The following is a 19,664-nucleotide window of genomic DNA, read 5'->3' on the forward strand; positions in this document are numbered from 1 at the left end:
GTCAAAATGATTGTTAAATCAAATTTGACTGTTCTAGCTCTGATACCAATTGTTGGATCTGAGTTTCCTTTTGATTGTATTTTTGTTTGAAGTTAAAATGGAAAATGGATGAGTTGTGCAGCGGAATTAAAATGATAACAAACTTTGCATACAATCAAATGAGAGTAATACTTTAATCAAACATCTTTACACAAAGAACCGAATGATTGAATTTATTTCAAACACGATTACAATGATGATGTATGAATGCAAACTCCCCCTCAGCCCGAGCTCAGTAGTTTGTTCGTGCAAAGAAGACGAATGATGTGAAGAGCTAATAGAACAGTACAAAGTACTGTACTATTTATAAGCACTTGCAAACTACTGAGCATCTTTAGCTGACGTCACCATGAAAGTGACATCTAACCTCCTAACAAACTCTAACCTCTGATCTATACAGACACTGCTTGTGTTAACTACTGCTATTACATTCTATTACATAACAGACTATAGAACAACTGCTGCAACCTTCTACTGCTGTGAACCCAGTAGCACTTATCCGGATCAGCAGTGCTTGACTCAAGGCAGTAGATTGAATCAGCAGGACTTGAGTCTTCATCAGATCTTTAATTGAGCAGCAGTTATTGGTCAGCAGTTAGTAAGATCAGCAGATAGGAGGTCATCAGTTGTTGTAATCACTTTCAAGGGGAGAGATATGTATATCAGCATCTGCTTATTCTGAATCCACTGAGCTGATCCAATTTTGGCTTTACATTATCTGTTCCTCTGATAGGGTTCAATCCCAACATCCCTCCTATAGCGCCCCTTGTTAACATGGTGGGTGTGGATGTATAGCGCCTAGGGGCGCTATAGGTGATGATGTGGCCTGGGTGGCGCCCCCACACCCTCTGGCCTAAAGGTTCGACTTCGGTTTAGTAACGTAAATTATATACATTTAAGTGTTGTACTTTTAGCAATCTTACTTTTTTTAACGGCAAATTTTGATTACTAACGAACAACTTGAGTAACATCGTGCCGAGAGTGAAACCATCTGATCATATCTATCTCCACTCAGTAATAATTCATACACCAATTCAGAGATGTTCTTTGATGCTCGATTGTAATCATCCTACTTAATACATAAAAAAGATTGTCCACATGACAAGTTTTTAGTCAGGGGAGTGGGGTGGTCATCACTCATAACATCGAATCAAGTTTCGCCATGTTATCAACCACTATTCTATCACACACAAGCTTTTTTTAGTGGCGGTGGTCATTGTAACAACTGTCACTAAAATCGATAATTAGGATGATAATTAGTCAATAAGAAAACCTTAATTAAGACACCCAAGTAATTCTACACTAGCCCTAAAATTTTCAGGACAATCGGAATCAGGATCAGGACCCCTAAAACTCAAAGGGGGTAAACCCTAGTTGGACGTTTATCTAAATTAAACGTTGTATAAATCTGATTGGTCAATTTCACTGACTCAGCTAGGCTAGTCCCACGCGTGGCAACCTATAGTCGGTTTATACCCTTTACGGACCGTAAAGGGTTAGGCTTACGGTCCGTAAGCGATCCCAAATTCGTGTATAAATAGCAGACATTGGCACTTGATTTCTGTGCTTGAAACGACGGAAATTCTCTGAACGTACGTCGAGTTATATACAAATCAGTTCACAACACACACACACCACGAGGTGCTGCCGCAATCAGGGTAATAACTCGATCGCTATTACGATTCAACGTCCGATCGATTATAACTATCCAACGATTGTCTGAGTGCTGCTCAAATTGAGCTTCTACTTTGATTATTCGTCGTGATTTTGACTTGAATATTTGAGTACTGTTCGAATTCGGACTATGCTCTGTTATTCGTTGTGAATCCGATTGAATTATTAAGTGTTGCACTTGTTAATCATTGTGAGGGTTTGATCTCGTGAATTGACGTAACTGCTGAATTAGTTACTAACCTGTTGTGTGTGCATTATTATTAAACTAGGTTAAATCAAGGCTAATCAGTAGGCTTATACCTTGCCCGTTAAATCTGTAATGTGAGTCATTCTCTTTTTCTCAAACTATTTTACAATACCTCAAAGTATTTTCCAAACGTTATAATTACAGGGATTAAGTCGTGGTTATCTTGACCGCTGGTTAGTGGGGTATTGTGCACATTACTAATTTCTCACAGTTAGGCAATAAGCCCTAACAGGGTTAGGCCACAAGACCTAACAGTGACAAAACGTCACTAATTGGGTGACTGGACCCAATAGTGGTATGACCATCGTCACACGGGTGGCAAGACCAGATATTAATTAAGATACTGCCATAGTAATCGCTCTTATACTGTAATTTATAACTATGTGTCATTTTATCAAAATGAATGATTCACTCAGTATTTCCCCGCTGACAAAACCTTTTTACAACATGTTTCAGGTGACATACTGTGATTTCAGTACACATGCTACCGAGCACCATCAAGCTTGAAATAGTGGCTCAATTAAATACACATGTTTGTAAAATAATGAAATTATGATATTTACGGAATTTATCCTGAAATGTAAATAAATAATACTCGGGCAAAATTTTCAAAGTTTAAAAACAATCCTGTTAAGACTTCCGCTGTAAATATAAATACCACGGGATTTTCTGTCCCGCGGCTCCTAAAACGGGTCAAACCGGGTCGGGGGCCGTGACAGTCATCACTAGTGATGGAATTCCATCACTCACAACTTTTTTTTAAATTAGAAATTAACAATAAAACAATAAATTATAAATTTCATTAAAATTAAAACATAAATTACATAGCAAAATAAAAAACAACTAAACATTGGAAAAAAAAAACTTAAATTAAACGGGTGGCATCTCCCAACCCCACCTTTAACAAATCTCACGCTTTTGTTGAATTACGACCGACTTAAATGGTTCGTCGAGATGGGCGTACGACTCACACAAGATTTTTATATCATTTTGTCTTTCTACCGTTTTCAAGTGTCCCATGTACGCGTGCTCGTGTTCAAGTTTTACGGACACAAGTTTTTCTCTTCTTTGTTTGGAGTCGCTAATTTCCGCCAATTTCGCCTCTTCGATTCTGAAGATCGACTCCGCCACCGCTTCTATTCCTTTGCTTGACGATTCACCACTTTTCTTGTGGCGCGGCCTTGTAGGTTTATCTTCTTCAATGGGGTCGTCAACGGGTTGATCGGGTTCATCAAGGGGGTCGTCGTTTGAATTCATTTGGGGCAAGTTATCCGACGCGGAAGTCGTGTAGTTCCCTGAATTGGAGGTCTTTGATCTTTTCGGACCTCTTCTTTTTTGGAGCCGTTGGCCCGCCATGTCGACCAAATCAACCGGTACCCACTTCGGATGACGTCTTACAACCTCCCATGCCACCATGCATGGAAAACTCCTCTTTTTGTAGAGTCGGCAATACTCTTTGGTGGCGGTTTGCATGATAGTCGCCTCGCTCGCTCCACTTTGTGGATTTCGGTTCTACAAAAAATATGAAAAGTTATTAAAAAAAATTAATGTTTTCTGTTTTTTTAATTACTGTTTTCTTAAAAAAACAGTTTCTGTTTTTTTTAATTACTCTTTTCTGTTTTTATTAAACAGTATTTCCCCGCTGACAAAACCTTTTTACAACATGTTTCAGGTGACATACTGTGATTTCAGTACACGTGCTACGGAGCACCATCAAGCTTGAAATAGTGGCTCAATTAAATACACATGTTTGTAAAATAATGAAATTATGATATTTACGGAAATTATCCTGAAATGTAAATAAATAATACTCGGGCAAAATTTTCAAAGTTTAAAAACGATCCTGTTAAGACTTCCGCTGTAAATATAAATACCACGGGATTTTCTGTCCCGCGGCTCCTGAAACGGGTCATACCGGGTCGGGGGCTGTGACAGAAAAATGTGGTATCAGAGCCACTGATCAAGCCACTGATTTAAGCTTACTATTGATTTTAGCCTATTAAAATAATTGAAAAATACTTAGGAATTTCTAATTGTTATTTGATGATTATGTGTTTTATTATCTGACTAATTATATACAGCATAGGGAAGACCTTTATATGCTAGCCAACATAGCAATTAATACAAATTTTAAAATAAATTAGACCAAAGTTTTAGTACCTTTATTATTCATAGTTTAGAAGTCTTATTCAGTAAGTAAATAAACTTATAAATAAAACCTAGGGTATTTTAAATTTTAGTTGTTTTGGTAGTTAAACAGTATGAAATGATATTTCAAAGTTTTCTACTAAATTGTTTATAAATTCTGACTTAGTTATTGTGTGTATGTTGCTAAACAGCATGAGTGACTTGTCTGATGCCCTTCAGAATTTAAATCTCTATCCAGTAAGAATAGAAGTTTCCAGAGATTTCAATAGATATATACCAGACATAGAGGAACCTATAAAATTCAACGTTGTACCTCTCGAAAAACTCACACCTAAGAAAATAGAAATCAGGGAAAGCTCTAGGCAAATTGAGGGATTACCATCCCAGGAAGAATTAGATTTTTCATTAACAGATTATAATTCTATCAAGTCTATTAATGAAAAACAACTAGTAATAGATGTAGAACCAGCTATTCCAAACCCTTCGATCCACTCGCAACCTTTAGGAATAGACGAATGGTTGACTAATGAAATACAGATTCAAAACTATCCCTATAAGCTTTTTCCTCAGTTCGATCCTGAACCAAAATCCACCAATAAGTAACCGAGAATATAACTAGACTCCGCCACTTTGACTAAGAACTAATGAATGTTAGGAATAGGATCTAAGAGACTGAGAAATAGATCTCCTGAGAGGGAACACCGTTATTAGAATATCATTTAACAAAGAATAGGAGATTTATGAGACAGGGATTGTGTAATAATAGTTAAAATCAGTCTGTAAAATAATTACGAATAAAATTTCGTAAGATAATGGTGTATAATAAGGCATATTGTTATTTCGAGAAATCAATAGTTTGGCTATATGAAACTATATAATAATTTTGTGTATACTTGTTATTTATTTGATACTAATACAATTACATATATATATATATATATATATATATATATATATATATATATATATATACAATTAATTATCAGATGGAGAACGCAAATAATGAACCAGTTAATGAGGTTAATCAATCCGAGCAACAATCAGGGGATCAATATATGACTAGACAGGATATAGAAAATATTGTTGCTCAAGGAATAGCTAACACTATTCCAACAATGATAGCTCAAGGGATAGCCAACGTTATTCCAGCAATCGTTGCTGCTGTTAAAAATCCAATAGAACCACAACAAATCATTCCTAGCAAACGTATTTCTGAAGATCACTTCAGTAATAGCGTAAACAGAGGCAATGATCATGTTAATCATAATGAGGAACTACGACAAGCTCTGCTCCCTAAGAAAAGGAAAGCTGCAACGCCTGGTTGCACTTACAAGGAGTTCCTTGCCTGTAAACCTGTAGAGTTCGCAGGCAATGAAGGGGCAACTGTGGCACTGCGTTGGTTAGAGAAAACCGAAGCAGTGATCAGAATAAGTAAATGTGTTAAGGAAGATAAGGTTATGTACGCTTCGCTCCTTTTCAAGGAAGAAGCGTTAGAATGGTGGAATACAGTGTTACAAGCTAAAGGAAGTGACGTGGCCTATGCCATGAGTTGGGAAGAATTTAAGCAAATAATAGAAAGAAAATTTTGTCCCGAATATGAAAAAGAGCAGATGGCGAATAAGTTTTTAAGTCACCGAATGATAGATGTAGATTGTCGAGGGTATACTTCAAAATTCTTTGAGTATGCCAGAATTGTACCTACTTTGGCTTCGCCAGAACCGGTACTTATCTCTCGCTATATCTGGGGTTTGATTAGTGAGATTCGTGACATTGTTAAAGCTGCGAGACCCCGCACGATTGACGATGCGGTAGAATTAGCTAACACTCTAACTGACGGACTGGTACGCACTCGGGAAGAAAATAGGAGGAAGGATTTAGCCCAGAAAATTTCCCAAGAATTTCATATAGGTACTAGTAACAATTTCAAGAAAAGAGAAAATGGGCGATTTTCCACTATCCCATTTTGCAATACCTGCAAAGGGAAGCATTTTGGAAAATGCAGAGGATGCTGCAATTACTGCAAAATTCCAGGACATCAAGAAGAGGATTGCAGGAAAAAAGAAGGCAATAACTTGCTACAACTGTGGAGAACCCGGACACTTCAGAACAAGCTGCCCGAAATTAGGCAATCCAGCAAACGAAAAGACGAAACCTGCAGAAGGGACTACTAAGAAAAACGCAAGAGCTTTTCAATTAACTACTCAGGAAGCTGAACTAATTCCTGACATCATAGTTGGTACGTTTTAGTTCACAAACATTTATGCAAGTATTATTTGACTCTGGTGCAAACCAAAGTTTTATAAATACTTCATTCTGTCAAGCCCTTACCCAACCTTAGACAGACTTTTACAGTTTAAACAACAGATAGGAATTTCGTTAAGACTAAATAAGATTTTGCGAGAAGCAAAGATAAAATTAGGATATACATTTCTGCAAAACTTGTTACTAATTAATTTAGCCGGATTTGATGTTGCATTAGGAATAGATTAGTTAATAGCCAACTATGCTTGAGTTCTCTTTGATCTAAGTTCCATAGAAATCCATACACCCGCAGGAAAATTAGTAATAATAACCAAGAGATAAACCACAAAAGTTACTGAAATTAACATCAGTAATACAGCTGGCCAGTTCTTTACAGAAACCAGGAATAGTATATATGGTATCAATAGTTGCTGATACCAAAAGATAAGAAAATAGAAGACATTCCGATTATACCGAAATATCCTAACATTTTCCTACCAGGATTACCACCTAATAACAGAATAGAACTTAGAATTTATCTAAATCCAGGAACTATACCAATAGCTAAGGCACCCTATCAGTTAGCACTCACTAAAATGTTAAGAATCAAAGAAACAATTAGATAAATTATTAAGTAAAGGATTTATACGACCAAGTTCCTCCCTGTGGGAATACTTCAGTATAGTTTATGAAGAAAAAGGAAGTCCTAAGTGACTACGACTGTCATATTTAGTATCACGAAGGAAAGGTTGAAGACAGTTAGAAAAGTGATACAAATAAATAAACAAAAGTCGTTGAAGTTCGAGTTGGAGACAAAATACTATTGAAAGTATCTCCTTGGAAAAGAGTTATTAGATTTGGTAAGAGAGGAAAGCTAAGTCTAAGGTACGTAAGACCATTCAAGTAATCCAACAAATAGGACCAGTGGCCTATCATTTAAACTACCAGAAGAATTAGCAGAAGTACATGATGTGTTTCATGTATCCAACCTTAAGAAATGTCTATCAGATAAATCCCTGGTAGTACCTCTCCAAGGTAAAGAGGTAAATGGCAAATTTTAAATGATAGGGAATCTATTACAAATAAGATAAGAAGATCAAGTTTTTCAAAGCACAAGAGAACTAGTGCTGTTCACAGCCATAAGAGGATCATAATACATGTAAAAACTAGAATCTGAAATAAGGTGAAAATACCCTCATCTATTTCAGTAAATCTCGAGGACGAGATTTTTCGTAAGGTGGGGAGAATGTAACAACTGTCACTAAAATCGATAATTAGGATGATAATTAGTCAATAAGAAAACCTTAATTAAGACATCCAAGTAATTCTACACTAGCCCTAAAATTTTCAGGACAATCGGAATCAGGATCAGGACCCCTAAAACTCAAAGGGGGTAAACCCTAGTTGGACGTTTATCTAAATTAAACGTTGTATAAATCTGATTGGTCAATTTCACTGACTCAGCTAGGCTAGTCCCACGCGTGGCAACCTATAGTCGGTTTATACCCTTTACGGACCGTAAAGGGTTAGGCTTACGGTCCGTAAGCGATCCCAAATTCGTGTATAAATAGCAGACATTGGCACTTGATTTCTGTGCTTGAAACGACGGAAATTCTCTGAACGTACGTCGAGTTATATACAAATCAGTTCACAACACACACACACCACGAGGTGCTGCCGCAATCAGGGTAATAACTCGATCGCTATTACGATTCAACGTCCGATCGATTATAACTATCCAACGATTGTCTGAGTGCTGCTCAAATTGAGCTTCTACTTTGATTATTCGTCGTGATTTTGACTTGAATATTTGAGTACTGTTCGAATTCGGACTATGCTCTGTTATTCTTTGTGAATCCGATTGAATTATTAAGTGTTGCACTTGTTAATCATTGTGAGGGTTTGATCTCGTGAATTGACGTAACTGCTGAATTAGTTACTAACGTGTTGTGTGTGCATTATTATTAAACTAGGTTAAATCAAGGCTAATCAGCAGGCTTATACCTTGCCCGTTAAATCTGTAATGTGAGTCATTCTCTTTTTCTCAAACTATTTTACAATACCTCAAAGTATTTTCCAAACGTTATAATTACAGGGATTAAGTCGTGGTTATCTTGACCGCTGGTTAGTGGGGTATTGTGCACATTACTAATTTCTCACAGTTAGGCAATAAGCCCTAACAGGGTTAGGCCACAAGACCTAACAGTGATAAAACGTCACTAATTGGGTGACTGGACCCAATAGTGGTATGACCATCGTCACACGGGTGGCAAGACCAGATATTAATTAAGATACTGCCATAGTAATCGCTCTTATACTGTAATTTATAACTATGTGTCATTTTATCAAAATGAATGATTCACTCAGTATTTCCCCGCTGACAAAACCTTTTTACAACATGTTTCAGGTGACATACTGTGATTTCAGTACACGTGCTACGGAGCACCATCAAGCTTGAAATAGTGGCTCAATTAAATACACATGTTTGTAAAATAATGAAATTATGATATTTACGGAATTTATCCTGAAATGTAAATAAATAATACTCGGGCAAAATTTTCAAAGTTTAAAAACGATCCTGTTAAGACTTCCGCTGTAAATATAAATACCACGGGATTTTCTGTCCCGCGGCTCCTAAAACAGGTCAAACCGGGTCGGGGGCCGTGACAGTCATCACTAGTGATGGAATTCCATCACTCACAACTTTTTTTTTTAAATTAGAAATTAACAATAAAACACTAAATTATAAATTTCATTAAAATTAAAACATAAATTACATAGCAAAATAAAAAACAACTAAACATTGGAAAAAAAAAAACTTAAATTAAACGGGTGGCATCTCCCAACCCCACCTTTAACAAATCTCACGCTTTTGTTGAATTACGACCGACTTAAATGGTTCGTCGAGATGGGCGTACGGCTCACACAAGATTTTTATATCATTTTGTCTTTCTACCGTTTTCAAGTGTCCCATGTACGCGTGCTCGTGTTCAAGTTTTACGGACACAAGTTTTTCTCTTCTTTGTTTGGAGTCGCTAATTTCCGCCAATTTCGCCTCTTCGATTCTGAAGATCGACTCCGCCACCGCTTCTATTCCTTTGCTTGACGATTCACCACTTTTCTTGTGGCGCGGCCTTGTAGGTTTATCTTCTTCAATGGGGTCGTCAACGGGTTGATCGGGTTCATCAACGGGTTGATCGACCCATCAGAAAAGCAACCAAGATCCAATTTCATAAGAAACCATGTTCTAAGAGGCACTTTATCAAACAGAAGGTGCGCAACAAAAAGAGATATATATCCAATACAAAAAGAGTAAATTGCCATTTTAGTCCCTGAGTTTTGTCCAAATTTGCCATTTTAGTCCAAATAGTTTTTTTTTTGCCTCTGGGTCCCTGACTTTTTCCTTTTGTTGCCAATTTGATCACATACACTAACTCCATCCAAAAACTCCATCCTTAACCAGGGGTATTTTGGGGATTTTCATTTTAAATGTTTTCAATTGCCATTTTGATCCAATTCCAAAAAATCAAAAAAAGTTCCAAAAAATTCTAAAAAATAATAAAAATTCTAAAAAATAATAAAAATTCTAAAAAATCATAAAAATTAAAAAAAATTCTAAAAAATACAAAAAATCCGTTTCGGCGCGAACCGTTTCGAACCCGAACCGTTTCGAGCTGAACCGTTTCGAACCCGAACCGTTTCGATCCGTACCGTTTCGACCCGAAACGTTTCGACCCGTACCGTTTCGAGCTGAACCATTTCGAACGGAACCGTTTCTAGCTGAGCCGTTTCGAACGGAACCGTTTCTAGCTGAACCGTTTCGAACCGAACCGTTTCGAGCTGAACCGTTTCGACCCGTACCGTTTCGAACTGAACCGTTTCAAGCCGAAACGTTTCGACCCGTACCGTTTCGAGCGAACCGTTTCGAGCCGAACCGTTTCGAACCGAACCGTTTCGAGCCGAGCCGTTTCGACGCGAACCGTTTCGACCCGTACCGTTTCGACCCGAACCGTTTCGAACTGAATCGTTTCGACGCGAACAGTGCCTTGAAATGGTACGGGTCGAAACGGTTTAACTCGAAATGGTACGGGTCGAAACGGTTCAGCTCGAAACGGTTCGGTTCGAAACGGTATGGGTCCAAACGGTTCGCGTCGAAACGGTTCAGCTCGAAACGGTTCGGCTAGAAACGGTTCGGTTCGAAACGGTTCGGCTCGAAACGGTTCGGCTCGAAACGGTTTGGCTCGAAACGGTACGGGTCGAAACGGTTCAGCTCGAAACGATTCGGGTCGAAACGGTTCGGGTCGGAACGGTTCGGGTCGAAACGGTTCGGGTCGAAACAACGGTACGGGTCGAAACGGTTCGGGTCGAAACGATACGGGTCGAAACGGTTCGGTTCGAACGGTTCGTGTCGAAACGGTTCGGTTCGAAACGGTACGGGTCGAAACGGTTCAGCTCGAAACGGTTCGGTTCGAAACGGTTCGGTTCGAAACGGTACGGGTCGAAACGGTTCAGCTCGAAACGGTTCGGGTCGAAACGGTTCGGTTCGAAACGGTACGGGTCGAAACGGTACGGGTCGAAACGGTTCGGTTCGAAACGGTACGGGTCGAAACGGTTCGGCTCGAAACGGTTCGGCTCGAAACGGTTCGGCTCGAAACGGTTCGCGTCGAAACGGTTCAGCTCGAAACAGTACGGGTCGAAACGGTTCAGCTCGAAACGGTTCGGGTCGAAACGGTACGGGTCGAAACGGTTCGCATCGAAACGGCTCTGCTCGAAACGGCTCCGCTCGAAACGGTGCGGGTCGAAACGGTTCGCATCGAAACGGTTCAGCTCGAAACGGTTCGGGTTCGAAACGGTTCGCGCCGAAACGGATTTTTTTGTATTTTTTAGAATTTTTTAGAATTTTTATGATTTTTTAAAATTTTTATTATTTTTTAGATTTTTTTTGATTTTTTGGAATTTTTTTGATTTTTTGGAATCGGATCAAAATGGCAATTGAAAACATTTAAAATGAAAATCCCCAAAATACCCCTGGTTAAAGATGGAGTTTTTGGATGGAGTTAGTGTATGTGATCAAAATGGCAACAAAAGGGAAAAGTCAGGGACCCAGTGGCAAAAAAAAAAAAAAAACTATTTGAACTAAAATGGCAAGTTTGGACAAAACTCAGGGACTAAAATGGCAATTTACTTAATACAAAAATCAGCCAAAATAAGATAATAAACGAAAACAAATTAACCAATTCATCTCCCAATTGAGTAGCAGCAACACTAAAGACTTCTCGATGACCAGAATGACTTCCACAGAACACACAAATCTTCTTGAACTTGCTGCTTGAACCCTCTTCCATTATCAAACCTTCAAGACTTTATGACAAAAAACTATATCATACCACCAAAAATCAACATATTCTCAAAGGCAAATCATAATTAAAACAGTTCAATCTTTCAAGAAAAAGAAACCTGTTCAACAATATCCAATCAATCTGTACTTTAAAATATCTAAGAAATAACGATAACAAATTAAAGGTACATCACCTTTTGCAATATGCCAAAAGTAATTATTGGAACTACATTCAGAAGGATTTTCGAAGTTGATTGTTAAGAAGGATTTTGGAAGATGATGAATACCGAATGATAAAGATGATGATTATCCGGAAGGATTTTTTGTCGGATGATAATGGTGATGAAAACTGAACTAAGAAGATGATGAATCGCAAGGTGAAGAGCCACTCTTCCAGGTCCATTCAATTTTTCCATAAAGAAACAAATTGAAGAGGCGTATTCAATCCCACTACAAAATCCCAAGTTTAATCCTCTTGCGTCATAAAAATAAAGCCAGATCCTTATTATGTTGGCTTCCATTCCCTTGTAAATGTTGCTTTATAACTTGTACTTGATGTAAAATTACATTTTTGTACATCACTTCTCCCTTTTATAATAGTATAGATATAGAAGTATAGATAGTTTTCTTACATTGTTACACGTGTCTTTCAGTTTTCAACATGAGGGGTACCTTGCGGACTCTTTACCACCTGTTTCTCTTGTGTGTAACCTACGATTTTTTATGGCATTGTAATTCCCATGTTTTTGACTAGGGTTGTAATCGAACACGAATTAGACCATGTTCGTGTTTGTTCGATAAAGAAATTAACGTGTCGCGAACTGTTCATGAATGCATACCGAACATAAGTTTATGTTCGTTTTCGTTCGTTAAGGAAATTCAGTTGTTCGCGAACAATTCGTGAACACTGGTCTCGAACAAAAACGAACATAGACGAATAAAATGAAAGTAAATGAACATTTAACTTGAAAATAAAAAATAAAAACATTGTTAACCTTAAACATTAGACATGGGTAATTAAATACAACCATTAAATAATAAATCAAACACATAAAAAGTTTATTACAATCACCAAACGATTAATCAAGTTTAACTAACTTAGACATAATTATTCAAAGTTTAACCAACTTCGACATAATTTTATCTAACTTAAAAAACAAGGTTTTAATATGTTTAGATAATAGGTTTATTATCTATTATTTTTTTAATAAAATCAAACAAACACGAATGAATGTAAACGAACAAACATGAACGGACGTAACCGGACATATCACCGAACGTTCACGAACGCACTCAAACGAACGGGACCTTTGTTCGTGTTCGTTCACTAAGCTAATCTAACGAAACTTTTTATCCGTGTTCGTTCGTTAAGCTATCGAATGAAAATTAACGAACTTCCCGCCGAAGGGTTCACGAACAGTTCGCTGAATGTTCAATATGTTTACAACCCTATTTTTGACACAATCTTTTCCATTATTCAAATACCCTTATGCTTCGAAGTTTAAGAAAAAACTTATCTTTTTATATTTAACCCATGGTTTTTACCTTTTCAATTTTAACCCCATATATATTTTTTAATTTTAACCCGAATCTTTTCATTATTTCAATTTAACTTCACAACATTTTACTTTCAACTTTTCATCATTTGAAATTTTCCGTTTTATGTTTCGTTCTAAATTTTTCAGGTTAAGACGGCGCAACGTACGTGTGTGGTTCAACGTTTTTATGTTTCATTCAAAATTTTGCGAGTTAACACGACACAACGTACATGTGTGGTTTTACGTTTTTATGTTTCGTTCAAAATTTTGCGAGTTAACACGGCGCAACGTACGTGTGTGGTTCAACATTTTTTGTCTATATTTTCCTGTTTGACAGGTTTGTCGCAACACGCAGGTCCTAGGTCGAGTCAATGTTGGTGTTTAGGGGTGTGCACGGTTCGGTTTGGTTTTTGGGTATTGAGTAAAATCAAAACCGAAACCAAAATGTCAGTTTTCGGTTTTTGAAAACCGTTCGCTTTTCGGTTATTTCAATTTTTGAAACAAATTTATGTAAGATTCAAAAAATAAAAAATATAATTTAAAATCTAATAATTTGTATTGTATTGTATGTTTACATTTATGTTATTATATTTAACTTTTTTTATTAATATTGTTCATATAAACATAAGATTTTAATTTACTCTTATTTTTCTTCAAAGTTTTTATTTAGATATTTTCTTTGATCATTTAGTTTTTATATTAAATTTTATTATTTCTTGTAGACAATAAATAAATCATTTTCACTATAAATAAACATTTGCAATAAATAAATCATTTCCATTGTAAATAAATATGTTAATGTTTATATTTTTTTATGAAAGGCATGCCGTATTATAAACTGAGAAAAAAAGCTTAATACATCACAGGAAATAAAAATGGAAACAAAAATGAGTTAAAGATTACAATTTCAGCTTGAATTCACGTCATTCTACCCATTCTAAATTAACCGCAACTGCCCTTGATGAAACCCATAGGAACGAAAGTGCTTTGATCTCCCCGAATACTTTGAAGACCTGAACCGCTTTGTTTCTGAATATTGTTTCGTTGCGAGCCAGCCATAATGACCAGCATACAACTTTCCACCACCGAGTAGATCGCTTTTCTTTTGTTGCTCAACACTCAGGTTTTTTAAATATATATAGTATAATGTAAAAATTAAAGTAAATGCACTAACATAAATTTAAAAGATAGATAATAGAATCCTGTATTGGGTATAGCCGGGTATAATAGGTTCCAGTTCTGGTTCTTGTTTGGTTTCGTGTATTAATTGGGTATGATCGGTCCCTATCTATACCCATGGGTAGGGTCAGTTTCGGTTTCGAGTATAGAATACCCGGGTATTAAAAAAACCGGTACCTTGTTTTTTTACCTGGTTCTGTTCCGAATAGGTTTTTTTTTTGTGCACCCCTTGTTATCACCATATATAGTCATCTACCGTTTTTTTTGTTAAAGATTAAACTTCCAATGGTCCTTGAGATTTGGTCACTATTGCCACTTTAGCCCAAAACTCAAACCTTTTGAATTTGGGTCTCTGTGGTTTCAATTTTATTGTAATTTTCATCCAAAAGCATATTCTGTTCAGATTTTTCAGATAACATTCAGTTTTTTTTTTGTCTTTTTCCTCCTTTTTAATGAAGGGCAAAATGATCAGATTTTTTTTAGTTTGTTATAATAAAACGTTAAAAGACCATTTTGCCCTTCATTAAAATGGAGGAAAAAAGATAAAAAAACTGAATGTTAACTAAAAAACTGACCAAGTTTTGATTTTGGATGAACAGATCAACAAAATTAAAACCACAGGGATACAGATTCAAAAGATTTGAGTTTTATACTAAAATGTTAAAAGTGAAGGTCCATTAGGGTTTTCTTATCTGATCACAAATTGGGCTTGTTGTGTTGGGTAGTGGGCTTATTTCATCAAAAAATTTTGAAACACCGATTCCCACCCACCACACGTTCTCGCCGCCAAACTACTCAAAAACTTTGAATCCAAAAAGCAATAGTAATCCTCCCGCCTACCCCTGACGACTCTCATATATACTTTCAACAAAACCACACACCCACTGTTCATTTTCTTCTTCTCGCACAGCTACTCTTCAATCTTCTCAGGTAACAAAACAAACAATTCCTTAATTTGTATTCTGTTATCTAGGTTTAATTTTTTATTTTAATTTGTATCGCATGTTGGTAACACGTATTATGCACTCAGATTTTTGTTTTAGGGTTCTATCCGCTTGTTTACAATCAGATCCGTTAATAGGCAATTTCATTACGTTAATATAGCTGTAGTTAATCGGATTGGATTAATAAGTATAAATTTTCAAATACTTCAAAGCTTTTGACCAAAATTTACCGATTTCAACTGGAATTTGTGACCGATTTTGAAATAAATTTGTTGATTTTGACTGCCTTTGACTGATTACCGATTTTAGGTCTGGCTAGGTGAAATTTTACTGATTAATCGTCAATTAATCCTGTTTTTTACAACACCGGTAACATTTGAGCTGTGTGTCAAGCTTTACAAAGAGTTTGCTTAGTTATTTTGTGGTTCATTAGGCGGTGAATATGGCGGGAAAGGGTGGAAAGGGACTGTTGGCGGGGAAAACGCCTGCAGGTGGTGCAGCTAACAAGGAGAAAGATAAGAAGAGGCCTTTGTCTCGGTCTGCTAGAGCTGGTCTCCAGGTACCCTAGCTGTTTGTTGTGATCTTGTTTTGGTCTTGTGTAGGGTTGGTTATTAAAACTACTTATTGTTTTAGTTTATCTGGTTATTTGTGAGTCAAATTTTTTAACATAAGCATACAAGTCAAGTAGTAGTATAAGCAAAATTCTAAATAAACGTTGTACTATAGGATTACCAGTTAGTATTTTTTCGGAGTTACTGTTTGCTGATACGCACATATGTATGTATACGTGACTATGTTCATGTATAACCAGCTTTAAGTAAAGACTACGAGTCTACGAGTGAGTAAAAAAAACAAAGGGGGTTAAAAAACTGGTATGCGGTTCTCTTTGGCCATGGGGTGTGGGGCTTGTTTCTGGGCCGGTGAGCTCCGGCTAACTGGCTAAGGCCGGCTACACCGCCCCTCAGACCCGTCCAGTCCTCATCGTCTTTCTGCAAGCCGGTGGCGACGGTCCTCAATACACACACATACATATACATACAGACATATGTATATACAAAGGGGCTCATCCCCACACCTAGGCCCATATCATTAGGTTCATCCCCCGCATCCGCTGATGTGGACGCCTGCGTGGCGGTCTGGCAGATCATCCTCAAGTAACTACCCTCCTCCACATCCATTAGCCTTAGGTTTCTAGTTTAAAATTGGTTCAGATTTCAGAATTAGACAACTGTCTACACATACAAAGATAGATAGGGAACTCTAATTAGATAGTACCAGAGTAAAAGATGTTTAGTCTTTTTTGCTTGTTCCATCAAAAATGACTTTTTGTGCATTTGAGTCTGTCAAGTTTGCATTTTATTGCCATTTTCATGTTTTTTGGCAATTTATTGCGACTTTCGTCCCTCGAATTTTTGCCTTTAGGGATGAAAATGGCAAGATTCTAAACTTTTTGGATGAAAATGACCCCGCAGGGACAAAGTCGCAAAAGTGGTCAAACCTCAGGGGCGGAAATGGCATTTTCATTCATTGATTTATGACCTTAGGTGGATTGGATTTTTTTACTTTGGTGATTAGTTTGAAAGGCTGCATGACTTATTTATGTGTCATGAGTTTAAAACCCTTAAACATCATCATCTTTGATGGTGAGCTGCAGGTGGCAATGCCTGACAAAACTCGAAAATAAGAAAGTTTTGGGTTTTTTTACGGAAGCTGTTTAAAAAACGGGTCGTGTTCATGTTGACATGTTTTATCCATTTATGTAAACATGCTGATCTGCCAACCCGTTTAATCCATTTTATACATCCCACCAACTGGATTAACACGTTTAGAAATACAGTTAGTTACACAAATTTAAATTTCTTATTTGGGTTGATGTTTTTGACACAAATAAATATATGGGTTTTGTTTGTGTTGAACAATTCAAACTTCTAACCTTGACAAGATTGACCCCTCTAAATTTCCATCTTATTTTCATCTTATCTGTTACATTATTGTCCTTATGAAGATACAGTTGAATTTTTTATTTTCTACAATAAGCTTAAAAATGTTATATCTGAGTTGCTTTTCCTGTGGAATTCAGTTCCCTGTAGGGAGGATTCACCGTCATCTCAAATCAAGAACTTCAGCTCACGGGCGAGTGGGAGCCACGGCTGCGGTTTACTCTGCTGCAATACTGGAATACTTAACAGCTGAAGTACTTGAGTTAGCTGGAAATGCCAGCAAAGATCTGAAAGTGAAAAGAATCACACCAAGGCATTTGCAGTTAGCTATTCGTGGTGATGAAGAACTTGACACACTCATCAAAGGTACCATTGCTGGTGGTGGTGTCATCCCTCACATTCACAAGTCTCTCATCAACAAAACCACAAAAGAATGAGTTGTTTTTAGCCTTTAATGCTTTGTGTTTGACCTGTTGACTTGTGTTTACTGTTACTTTGTTGGGATTGTGGTATAGTAGTTTCGACTTTGGATCTTTTGTTATGTGATAGGCTGTAAGATTGAATGGGTTTTATTGATGTATTTGGTTGTTTTACTAGTTAACTTGTCATTTTGTTGAATGCGTCTCAATTCTCAAAAGCTGAATAATTAGAGGTGGGCAAAAAACCGGTTTGTTAACTGGAACTGGTTAATAACCGGTAAAGGTAGAATAATATCCCGTTGGTAATTGGTCATCGAAATTTAGTATTGGAACTAGTAATTGACCGGTTAGCCAAAATTTCCGAAAATAGTCATCAAGATCCGTCACTGATAGTTTTATGGATTATTGCCTCTATAAGAGGGCATTCAAGTTAATATAAGCAGTGTTGTAAAAATCGCGACTAGTCGATGATTAATCGCTAGTCGGTCAGTAACTGAGTAATTTTTTGTTGATCAGTCCATTAATCGCTAGTCGGACCTAGTCGGGCAGCGAAAAATCCGCGATTCCGGCCAGATTCTAGCAAAAAACATGTATATTCCAGTCAAAACCTCTAAATTCTGACAAATTTCCAACTAAACCATGTGAATTCCAACAATTAATCTTGTATATTTATAAAATGAGTTGAGTAAGAGTTAAAACCTATCTACTTAAAATATTTACCTATAAAAATATGTATATGTATACATAAAACTGAAAATTACATATAAAAAACACAATCTTATTAATCCCGAGTAATTCCGAGTAGCTCTAGTCCTCACCTCACCGGCTGATTAGCGACTGGCTGGCGAGTTCTCCAACCTTGAATATAAGCAATATGTTTCAACATAACTTAAAGGTTTTAAGATTTTAATGTAAGAAACAATAAAGTCATAATATATATAGGTGGGGAATATGGATGTAGAGTGAGATCTTGAGTTAAAGTTGTACTTTCAAAATTGAAAGCTGAAATAGTAGAAACATACATCATTAGCATTATAGAGCACTATCTACATCTCTAATGGCTTTATGTGGTCATAAGTTGTTGGAAATCAGGCCCTTGATCGAATAAACAAACACGCAATATGAACAAACTTGTTTGACTCTTTTATTAATTTATCAATGAAAGCACACTAATTACAATGACCCTAACCATCTATTTATACTAAACTTATTCTAGTCCTAACCTGACTCAAACTCTATTAATAAAATAAATAAACTAGATAAACCTTGATGCCCAAGAAAACATCCCTAGACTAGAATTAGGAAACCTAAATTAAATAAACTAAAACACTTAGCACCCTCCATCTTTCTTCACCTTTTATTTTAGGATTATAACCTTCAATCTCCCCCTTAATCCTAAAATCCGACTCGTTCTTCTTCAAAACAATGATAAATTGCTGACGTCTTCCGCTAGATTTGCTTCCTCTTTCTTTTCATCCCACTTGGTGCATTCGTATCCAAAGTGCCCAAATTCACCACAATTGAAACACCGAAACCTGCTTTTATCACCACCTCGACCCGTACCTCTTCCTCGTCCTCTTTCACCTCTACCGTAGCCTCTTCCGCGGCCTCTTCCTCGTTCGCTACTTTCACCATACTTTTGTTCGGCCATCAAAAGTTGGCTTTGCTCTTCTTCCTTTTCACCACGGCTTTTTCTTCTTTCTTCATACGACTTTAGCCTTCCTACCACTTCATCAAAGAGCATTGAATCCAAATCGAAACATTGCTCAATCGAAGTTACAATTTGAAGATAGGAGTTTGGCATTGCATCAAGTAACCTTCTCACCATTTCTTCTTCTTCAATTTCGTGCCCGAGACCCCTCAACTTTGAAACCAATCCACTCACCTTAGAGGCACCATCATCAACGAGTTCTCCTTCCTTCAACCGCAAACCTTCAAGCTCTCTTCTCAATGTTGC

General features: G+C 36.9%; 1 protein-coding gene across 1 annotated transcript; it reads left to right on the forward strand.

Moving 5' to 3' along the window:
* The first annotated feature begins 15,182 nt into the window (after positions 1–15,182).
* On the forward strand, positions 15,183–17,884 carry LOC110884090 (probable histone H2A variant 1). Its single transcript, XM_022131752.2, has 3 exons — positions 15,183–15,334; positions 15,782–15,907; positions 17,429–17,884. The coding sequence occupies exons 2-3, from the start codon at positions 15,791–15,793 to the stop codon at positions 17,723–17,725; spliced, it is 414 nt and encodes a 137-aa protein (XP_021987444.1). The 5' UTR covers positions 15,183–15,334; positions 15,782–15,790; the 3' UTR covers positions 17,726–17,884.
* The last annotated feature ends 1,780 nt before the right edge of the window (positions 17,885–19,664 follow it).

Source organism: Helianthus annuus, chromosome 10 (genome assembly GCF_002127325.2).
Source record: "Helianthus annuus cultivar XRQ/B chromosome 10, HanXRQr2.0-SUNRISE, whole genome shotgun sequence".
NCBI lineage: Eukaryota > Viridiplantae > Streptophyta > Magnoliopsida > Asterales > Asteraceae > Helianthus > Helianthus annuus.

Bases quoted from the DNA above. Each gene is read 5' to 3' on its own strand.
- LOC110884090 (XM_022131752.2), top strand. From the start codon at position 15,791: ATGGCGGGAAAGGGTGGAAAGGGACTGTTGGCGGGGAAAACGCCTGCA. The intron at 15,908-17,428 runs GTACCCTAGCTG...TGTGGAATTCAG, and splicing joins CTGCTAGAGCTGGTCTCCAG to TTCCCTGTAGGGAGGATTCA.